This window comes from Oncorhynchus masou, unplaced genomic scaffold (assembly GCF_036934945.1).
Source record: "Oncorhynchus masou masou isolate Uvic2021 unplaced genomic scaffold, UVic_Omas_1.1 unplaced_scaffold_1550, whole genome shotgun sequence".
NCBI lineage: Eukaryota > Metazoa > Chordata > Actinopteri > Salmoniformes > Salmonidae > Oncorhynchus > Oncorhynchus masou.
Genome location: NW_027005551.1, coordinates 1 through 10,000, shown reverse-complemented (window position 1 = coordinate 10,000; position 10,000 = coordinate 1). Strand labels below are relative to the sequence as shown.

The 10,000-nt window shown below is 48.6% G+C and overlaps 1 protein-coding gene and 1 pseudogene across 1 annotated transcript; one reads left to right on the top strand and one right to left on the bottom strand.

Annotated features, from left to right (window-relative positions):
* The first annotated feature begins 3,806 nt into the window (after positions 1 to 3,806).
* Positions 3,807 to 5,663, top strand: LOC135531198 (frizzled-5-like; annotated as a pseudogene).
* Positions 5,664 to 8,746: 3,083 nt separating this feature from the next.
* On the bottom strand, positions 8,747 to 9,632 carry LOC135531197 (cyclin-Y-like protein 1). The gene is made up of 2 exons (XM_064959315.1): positions 9,466 to 9,632; positions 8,747 to 9,120 (listed from the first exon to the last, which is right to left on the bottom strand). Exons 1-2 carry the CDS (start codon positions 9,619 to 9,621, stop codon positions 9,004 to 9,006), a joined length of 273 nt encoding a protein of 90 aa, XP_064815387.1. The 5' UTR covers positions 9,622 to 9,632; the 3' UTR covers positions 8,747 to 9,003.
* Positions 9,633 to 10,000: the final 368 nt, after the last annotated feature.

The following is a 10,000-nucleotide window of genomic DNA, read 5'->3' as shown; positions in this document are numbered from 1 at the left end:
AGCATAGCCCACACAGGACAAACACACAGATTATTATAGGAGTATAGCCCACACAGGACAAACACACAGATTAATTATAGGAGCATAGCCCACACAGGACAAACACACAGATTAATTATAGGATCATAGCCCACACAGGACAAACACACAGATTAATTATAGGAGTATATCCCACACAGGACAAACACACAGATTAATTATAGGAGCATAGCCCACACAGGACAAACACACAGATTAATTATAGGAGCATAGCCCACACAGGACAAACACACAGATTAATTATAGGAGCATAGACAACACCACACAGGACAAACACACAGATTATTATAGGAGTATAGCCCACACAGGACAAACACACAGATTAATTATAGGAGCATAGCCCACACAGGACAAACACACAGATTAATTATAGGATCATAGCCCACACAGGACAAACACACAGATTAATTATAGGAGCATAGCCCACACAGGACAAACACACAGATTAATTATAGGAGTATATCCCACACAGGACAAACACACAGATTAATTATAGGAACATAGCCCACACAGGACAAACACACAGATTAATTATAGGAGCATAGCCAACACAGGACAAACACACATATTAATTATAGGATCATAGCCCACAGGACAAACACACAGATTAATTATAGGAGCATAGCCCACACAGGACAAACACACAGATTAATTATAGGAGCATAGCCCACACAGGACAAACACACAGATTAATTATAGGAGCATAGCCCACACAGGACAAACACACAGATTAATTATAGGAGCATAGCCCACACAGGACAAACACACAGATTAATTATAGGAGCATAGCTCACACAGGACAAACACACAGATTAATTATAGGAGCATAGCCCACACAGGACAAACACACAGATTAATTATAGGAGCATAGCTCACACAGGACAAACACACAGATTAATTATAGGAGCATAGCCCACACAGGACAAACACACAGATTAATTATAGGAGCATAGCCCACACAGGACAAACACACAGATTAATTATAGGAGCATAGCCCACACAGGACAAACACACAGATTAATTATAGGATCATAGCCCACACAGGACAAACACACAGATTAATTATAGGAGCATAGCTCACACAGGACAACACACAGATTAATTATAGGAGCATAGCCCACACAGGACAAACACACAGATTAATTATAGGAGCATAGCCCACACAGGACAAACACACAGATTAATTATAGGAGCATAGCCCACACAGGACAAACACACAGATTAATTATAGGAGCATAGCTCACACAGGACAAACACACAGATTAATTATAGGAGCATAGCCCACACAGGACAAACACACAGATTAATTATAGGAGCATAGCCCACACAGGACAAACACACAGATTAATTATAGGAGCATAGCCCACACAGGACAAACACACAGATTAATTATAGGAGCATAGCCCACACAGGACAAACACACAGATTAATTATAGGAGCATAGCCCACACAGGACAAACACACAGATTAATTATAGGTGTTATGTACTTGAGTGAAGACCCAAAAGCGGTTTTAACAGAAAACAGAGTTCTTTAATGAAAAACAGGAATGGCATAAATCCTCTTCTAACGTAGTCAATGGAACAAAAGAACGTTAGTATAATGCTGGATGCACCTGCCAGGCAGACTCCGACAGGATAGGACAGGACAAACACACAGCTTGCTTCTGGCATCAAAAACACAAACAAGAATCAGACACTGGAAAGTAGCAGGAACATAGAAACAGGACAGACCCAGAGGGAAGAAGAACAGGTGTGAAAGAGTGAAGGAGCTAGTTAGGGAGATGTAGAACAGCTGAAGAATGAGACACAGAAGGTAACCTAAAAAGACCAGCAGAGAGACAATTATAGGAGCATAGAACAGACATAACAAGACATGACAAAGCATAGCCCACACAGGACAAACACACAGATTAATTATAGGAGCATAGCCCACACAGGACAAACACACAGATTAATTATAGGAGCATAGCCCACACAGGACAAACACACAGATTAATTATAGGAGCATAGCCCACACAGGACAAACACACAGATTAATTATAGGAGCATAGCCACACAGGACAAACACACAGATTAATTATAGGAGCATAGCCCACACAGGACAAACAAACAGATTAATTATAGGAGCATAGCTCACACAGGACAAACACACAGATTATTATAGGAGCATAGCCCACACAGGACAAACACACAGATTAATTATAGGAGCATAGCCCACACAGGACAAACACACAGATTAATTATAGGAGCATAGCCCACACAGGACAAACACACAGATTAATTATAGGAGCATAGCCCACACAGGACAAACACACAGATTAATTATAGGAGCATAGCCCACACAGGACAAACACACAGATTAATTATAGGAGCATAGCCCACACAGGACAAACACACAGATTAATTATAGGAGCATAGCCCACACAGGACAAACACACAGATTAATTATAAGAGCATAGCCCACACAGGACAAACACACAGATTAATTATAGGAGCATAGCCCACACAGGACAAACACACAGATTAATTATAGGAGCATAGCCCACACAGGACATGTGTTCAAAACCTACCTGTTTTATATTCTGTCTGTAGTTTAGGACAAAGATATGTCTGATTAGGTGCAGTGTTGAACTGGCACACTGCAGTCCACATACACAAAACATTTAAGTGCCTTTGAACAGGGTATGGTAGTAGGTGCCAGGTTTGTGTTAAGAACTGACGCTGCTGGATTTTTCACGCTCAACAATTTCCTGTGTGCCAAAGGACTTTCAGTCAACGGTGAGAAGCATTGGAGTCAACATGGAACAGCATCCCTGTGGAACACTTCAGACACCTTGTAGAGTCCATGCCCTGAATAACTGAGTCTGGTCTGAGGGCAAAGGGGAGGGGGGTCAATTGAAATTGACTTAACTAGTAATCAAACACTACTTTTGATAAAACATTGTCGGTGTGAGGTCATATAGAATGCATTCAGTTGTCTCATAAGGTCATGGTAAAAGGAATGAATGGATTGAGTTGGTCACAACACTACTTTAAACATTGTCTAACTTTACTGGTGATGTTACATAGATTGAAGGCCTATACAAATAAGGAATGATATTACTTTATGTGACAAGTAGGTTATGGGTAAAGAACGTACTGATTGAGTCGTTCAGGGTGTAAGCGGATTCCTATTGGAGAGGACGCAGCCCTGTGGGCGTGGCTGTCCAGGGTAAGCGGCCAAGGTGTTGTTATTCCGTGTGGTTAGGAGCCGGAGCAAGAAGACGCACGAGGAAGACAGTCGTGGAGTGTAGTTTTTTTCTCCAGAGAACAGGAGGCTGTTTCACTAAATATTGTTTAAAGACAAAGTGTGGCGCAAGGATTAGGCGTTGCTGCCTGACAAATCCGTCTGCATTATCGAGTCGAAATGGACTTGATTTGATTGCACCGAGGCGCGTTTCCTAAAGGTACACTGGGAGTGAATTTAGTGGTGGCAAGATCTATCAGATGGCGCTTCTCTCTTTGATTGGCATTGCATATTGATGCGCTAGCTACATTTCCCCGTGTGATCGACTTGGTGAGTTATACATTTGATCAACTTGTTTCATCACTGTATTTCTTAGCCTTTACGTGTGAGTGAATAAGATTAACACCCAAAGTACATTGGGTGTATTATTGATAGAACATAGAAACAGTAATACAATGTTTCAAACGTTCAGAGCGCACTTCCTGTCCAATAACCTCAAGTATCTTTTTTATGGGCATCCACAGCGTTGGAGGAGCTTCCATGGCGACCATGACGCACATCTGCCCTCTTTACATCAGCGTTCTGTGCCTGCTCCTGCTGATGCGCGCACTACCGGTGCGCGCTGCCTCCAAGGCCATCGTGTGAACCCATCACGGTCCCCATGTGCAAAGGCATCGGCTACAACCTGACCTACACGCCCAACCAGTTTAACCACGACACTCAGGACGAGGTGGGGCTGGAGGTGCACCAGTTCTGGGCTGGTGCGCATCCACTGTTCCCCTGACCTGCTCTTCTTCCTCTGCAGCATGTACACCCCAATCTGCATCCCGGACTATCGCAAGCCTCTGCCCCCGTGCCGCTCCGTGTGCGAGCGGGCTGACGCGGCTGCTCCCCCTGATGAGCCAGTATGGGTTTGAATGGCCCGAGAGGATGAGCTGCGAGGGGCTGCCAGAGCTGGGTGATGCTGACCTCCTCTGTATGGACCGGAACAGCAGTGACGCCACTACTCTATCCCCAGGCCCGGCCTTCCCCCCGAAGCCTACCCCCAAGGCCCCCTACCGCAACCCAGCCCGCCGCAGGCCGCATCTCCTGCCCAAACCCCACCACAGTCACCACCACCAGGACTGTGAACAACGCGGCTGCCGCTGTCGCCACCCCCTGGTGTCCGTCAAGCATGAGGCCCGCTCACTGTACGGCCGCGGCGTCCACACAGGCCCCGTGGAGAACTGCGCCCAGCCCTGCCGTCAGCCCTACTTCACCCCGGACGAACACGCCTTCACCTCCCTCTGGATTGGCCTGTGGTCGGTCCTCTGCTTCGTCTCGACCTTAACTACGGTGGTCACGTTCCTGATCGACCGCGACCGCTTCTCCTACCCCGAGCTGCCTATCGTCTACCTGGCTGCCTGCTACCTCTTCATCTCCCTGGGATACATGGTGCGGCTGGCGGCGGGCCACGAGCGTGTGGCGTGCTCCGAGGACGGCGGGCACGTGCTGTACGACGCCCGGGCCCTGCCGGCCTGTGCACCTTGGTGTTCCTGCTGGTCTACTTCTTTGGCATGGCCGGCGCAATCTGGTGGGTGGTGCTCTCGCTCACCTGGTTCCTGGCGGCGGGTATGAAGTGGGGCAACGAGGCCATCGCCGGGTACTCGCAGTACTTCCACCTGGCCGCCTGGCTGGTGCCCAGCGTCAAGACCATCGCCGTGCTGGCCCTGAGCGCGGCTGACGGAGACCCTGTGGCAGGGATCTGCTACGTGGGCAACCAGAGTGTGGAGAGCCTGCGGGGCTTCGTGCTTGCTCCCCTGGTGGTCTACCTCTTCACCGGCTCCCTCTTCCTCCTAGCGGGGTTTGTGTCGTTGTTCCGCATCCGCAGCGTCATCAAGCAGGGGGGGACCAAGACGGACAAGCTGGAGAAGCTGATGTTAAGGCTGGGCCTCTTTACCGTCCTCTACACGGTCCCTGCAGCGGTGGTGGTGGCCTGTCTGGTGTACGAGCAGCACCTCAGGCCCCAGTGGGACAGGGGTCTTTCCTGCTCCTGCCAGGCTGAGAGAGAGGCTAAGCCTAGGGCCAGACCACGCCATCTTCATGCTGAAGTACTTTATGAGCCTGGTGGTGGGGATCACCTCGGGGTGTGGGTGTGGTCGGGGAAGACTCTGGAGTCATGGAGGAGGTTCCTGGGGAGCTGCTGTTGTTCATGTCCCTGCTGGGGCCACAAACCGTCCAGCGTGTCAGTATACAGCGAGGCCAGCACATCCCTCACGACACGCACCGGGCTGCTCCCCTCGCAGTCTGAGCACAAGTCCCTGTCGCACCCATCTGTGTGACCAGACTGGCTGGACGCTTGTCAGACTCATGGTGCTCCACAGTGGCTGACGGAAACTAGATGGATGTTAATTTAACTTATTGAACAGACTGTAAATTATGTAAACTATTGTCTTCACATAAGGACATGTTGAAACAAATTGTGGCAATATAGAAGTATTTTGTATTATATTTCCTAGTTCTCATTCTAGACTCATTGCAGGAGATTTCCCCTGAAGTTGGAACTTTTCTAAAGGTGTTTTTAAATTATCTGGGGGGACAGTTCAATATGTCTCTAGAATTTTTAAATGACATGTTTTGCTAGTGTGTTCTTAACCTGAAGCGTAATGGTTAGGAATCCAATCAGTCATGTCATTGACCTGGAGATAAGTGGCATGGTATTCTTCTATACGTAATAAAGATGGAGAATTGCTATTTGTCATTTTATTTAAAGTGGCCTTCCTAAAAGGACATTTCACTCTTGAAATGTGTATGGACACAGTAACGCCTTGTGAGGATGAAGGAATTTCACTACCCATTTATGATTGTGCATATTTTAATATGAAGTCAGTTTTTAAAAAGTCCAGATGAATTGAGAGGTGTCACCACTCAATGTTTTACTTCTCCTGTTAAATGGATATCCCAAGAATAAGGGTGAAAATGAGGAAAATAGTGTTAACTGAATTTCATCGTTCTCCCCCTTGCTTGAGGAGCAATACAGACCCCTCCCCCTTGCTTGAGGAGCAATACAGACCCCTCCCCCTTGCTTGAGGAGCAATACAGACCCCTCCCCCTTGCTTGAGGAGCAATACAGACCCCCCCCCACCACCACCACTTGTGCTGTGATTACTTACCTGGACCACCTATTGAGACTGGAGTGCCTCTTTAAAAAAAGGTGCAACTTCCCACTTTAGAGACCACTGTTGTAGCCTCTTCTGCCTCCATGTGGTGGGTTCTAGTAATTACAGCAGCACATGTTTGTCCTCTGCAAATGTGTTAACCATAATCTACCTGTAGCATCCCATTTATCGAATGGCCTTTGTCTTAAATACCTAATAAATCAACTGGTTTATTAGTGTACATGCGATTTTTTAAAATCTTTTTTAAATTGTCTTGTCCAATTCTGGCATGTTAAACTATGTAGCCTGTAACCCAGGTAGCGAATAAATGCTTGTGTGAATCTGGAGTATGTTCTGCCGTGGGTTGTTCTGATTCTAAACACCATCAGACCGCTTATGGAGCCTACGATTCTCCAGTCTGGTCCTGTCAGATCTATGAAAAACCAATGGGAAAATAGAATCAGCGCAATTTATTTGAAGTAATTTCAAATACAGGGCTTGATTGAGCTTAACCTGACACATGAAACCAATAGAACTGCCAACCCGACCCAGCTCGCACCACAGACAGGCTAAAGTAAACCCAGAACTGCCAAACCCACCCAGCTCGCACCACAGGCAGGCTAAAGTAAACCCAGAACTGCCAAACCCACCCAGCTCGCACCACAGGCAGGCTAAAGTAAACCCAGAACTGCCAAACCCACCCAGCTCACTCCACAGGCAGGCTAAAGTAAACCCAGAACTGCCAAACCCACCCAGCTTGTACTCCAGACAGGCTAAAGTAAACCCAGAACTGCCCACCCAGCTCCACAGGCAGGCTAAAGTAAACCCAGAACTGCCAACCCCACCCAGCTTGTACTCCAGACAGGCTAAAGTAAACCCAGAACTGCCAAACCCACCCAGCTGGCACCACAGGCAGGCTAAAGTAAACCCAGAACTGCCAAACCCACCCAGCTGGCACCACAGGCAGGCTAAAGTAAACCCAGAACTGCCAAACCCACCCAGCTTGTACTCCAGACAGGCTAAAGTAAACCCAGTACTGCCAAACCCAACCAGCTGGTACTCCAGACAGGCTAAAGTAAACCCAGAACTGCCAAACCCACCCAGCTGGTACTCCAGACAGGCTAAAGTAAACCCAGAACTGCCAAACCCAACCAGCTGTACTCCAGGCACTAAAGTAAACCCAGAACTGCCACCCACCAGCTGGCACCACAGGCAGGCTAAAGTAAACCCAGAACTGCCAACCCCCACCCAGCTGGTACTCCAGCTGGCACCACAGGCAGGCTAAAGTAAACCCAGAACTGCCAAACCCACCCAGCTGGTACTCCAGACAGGCTAAAGTAAACCCAGAACTGCAAAACCCACCCAGCTCGCACCACAGGCAGGCTAAAGTAAACCCAGAACTGCCAAACCCACCCAGCTTGTATGTACTCCAGACAGGCTAAAGTAAACCCAGAACTGCAAAACCCACCCAGCTGGCACCACAGGCAGGCTAAAGTAAACCCAGAACTGCCAACCCCACCCAGCTGGTACTCCAGGCAGGCTAAAGTAAACCCAGAACTGCCAACCCCACCCAGCTGGCACCACAGGCAGGCTAAAGTAAACCCAGAACTGCCAACCCCACCCAGCTGGTACTCCAGACAGGCTAAAGTAAACCCAGAACTGCCAACCCCACCAGCTTGTACTCCAGACAGGCTAAAGACCAAATTTTAAACCCAGCTGGAAGGCTGTAAACCCAGAACTGCCAACCCCACCCAGCTGGTACTCCAGACAGGCTAAAGTAAACCCAGAACTGTAAACCCAGAACTGCCAACCCCACCCAGCTGGTACTCCAGACAGGCTAAAGTAAACCCAGAACTATCAACCCCACCCAGCTGTCCAGACAGGCTAAAGTAAAACCCAGAACTACCAACCCCACCCAGCTGGCACTAGTCCAGGCCAACCCCACCCAGCTTGCTCCAGACAGGCTAAGCAAACCCAGAAGCAAACACCAGCTGGCACCACCCAGCTGGTACTCCAGACAGGCTAAAGTAAACCCAGAACTGCCAAACCCACCAGCACCACAGGCTAAAGTAAACCCAGAACTGCCAACCCCACCCAGCTGGTACTCCAGACAGGCTAAAGTAAACCCAGAACTACCAACCCCACCCAGCTGGTACTCCAGACAGGCTAAAGCAAACCCAGGACTGACAACATAACATCACACATCTTATCTAGAAATAGACACCATACACAGATTTGATTTATTACGGTTTATTTGAAATAAACAGCAACTGAAAATATGTTCAATTAAAACCGATACATTTCCCAGCTAAGGGCCTACACAGTAAGCAAAGAAAACTGGCCTACGTCCCCATCTGTCCGTCCGTGTGCCAAACTACACCACAGGGTAGTTAGAGGCTTCGTCACCATGGTCAGTGTGTGGTGTCAGTCACTCTAACCCCTTCTTGCAGACCTGGAGTGTATGAGTCAGTATCAGTGGTGGAGCTGCCACCATACTGATTTGGGACCAGCTGTGTGTGTGGATGGTGCCAGTGAGTGTCTAGTTTAGGAAGGCCTTCGGTGCATCCTCAGCCTGTCCTGTGTGTGTAGCAGGTCCAGCTTTAGGACAGCACGGCGTGGGTGGTTCGGACGCCCACCAGATTGTCTGCGCTGAGGGACCTCCTTATGGTCACCTTGCCCAGATCCTTGTATCTGTCCTCACACAGTCTGGAGATCGCCTGGGAACACAACACTTATTACAGCACAGAGATAGCCTGGGAACACAACACTTATTACAGCAGAGATAGCCTGGGAACACAACACTTATTACAGCACAGAGATAGCCTGGGAACACAACACTTATTACAGCACAGAGATAGCCTGGGAACACAACACTTATTACAGCACAGAGATAGCCTGGGAACACAACACTTATTACAGCAGAGATAGCCTGGGAACAATTTTTTAGTAACTACATGATAGTAGGGGAGTAGGGGCTGGGGTTGTTACCAGGACTACCATTAAACTCTCCTCTTGCCAAGTAGCAGTGTTTTCATTCCTGCCGTTCTAGAAGCTCTCCTCACCTCCAGTTTAGTGGCTCGCTGGTTGTCAAGTGGCTCCAGGGGGAAGTTGAGGTTGTTGTCGTCGGCCAGGGAGCGCAGATCAAAGTAGTACTTGGCGTAGACGCTGGCCGGCACGTTGATGTTGAACTGAAGCAGCTCCAGGAAGTGCCTCTCCATCTCATTCCTGAGAGAGAAGCGAGAGAGAGCAGAGAGCAGAGAGAGAGCAAGAGAGAGAGCAAGGAGGGTACAGGTAGAGAGAGGGTACAGGCAGAGAGAGGGGTACAGGTAGAGAGAGAGGGGTACAGGTAGAGAGAGAGAGGGGTACAGGGGGCACAGGTAGAGAGGGTACAGGTAGAGAGAGGGGTACAGGTAGAGAGAGAGGGGGTACAGGTAGAGAGGGGGGTACAGGTAGAGAGGGTACAGGTAGAAGAGAGTACAGGTAGAGAGAGGGGTACAGGTAGAGAGAGGGGTACAGGTAGAGAGAGAGGGGTACAGGTAGAGAGAGAGGGGTACAGGTAGAGAGAGGGGTACAGGTAGAGAGGGGTACAGGTAGAGA